At 67.6% G+C, this 386-nt stretch overlaps 1 protein-coding gene across 1 annotated transcript in view; it reads left to right on the forward strand.

The window, feature by feature from the left end:
* Positions 1-386, forward strand: part of Cdh13 (cadherin 13) — a 739,646-nt gene that overhangs the window by 690,591 nt on the left and 48,669 nt on the right. The window contains exon 10 of the mRNA XM_013013008.1: positions 51-304. Coding sequence (XP_012868462.1) covers positions 51-304 — 254 coding nt within the window. The remainder of the gene's footprint in view (positions 1-50; positions 305-386) is intronic.

Here is a 386-nt window from a genome sequence, read left to right on the forward strand (position 1 = left end):
GTCCCTGGCGGCGCATGCGCATCCTGACCCCCTCCCCGTCCGCTCCCCAGCCCCTGGACTATGAGATCTCGGCCTTCCACACCTTGCTGATCAAAGTGGAAAACGAGGAGCCGCTGGTCCCCGACGTCTCCTACGGCCCCAGCTCCACCGCGACCGTCCACATCACCGTCCTCGATGTCAACGAGGGTCCCGTCTTCTACCCAGACCCCATGGCGGTGACCAAGCTGGAGAACATCTCCGTGGGCAGCGTGCTGCTCACGGTGAACGCCACGGACCCCGACTCGCTGCAGCACCAGACCATCAGGTGGGGGGTCGATGGGGAGGCTGGACGGGGGGAGGCCGGACGGGGGGAGGCCGGGAGGGAGGGAGGTGAAGTGGGCCTGGTG

This window comes from Dipodomys ordii, unplaced genomic scaffold, assembly GCF_000151885.1.
Source record: "Dipodomys ordii isolate 6190 unplaced genomic scaffold, Dord_2.0 Scaffold18, whole genome shotgun sequence".
Classification (NCBI taxonomy): domain Eukaryota; kingdom Metazoa; phylum Chordata; class Mammalia; order Rodentia; family Heteromyidae; genus Dipodomys; species Dipodomys ordii.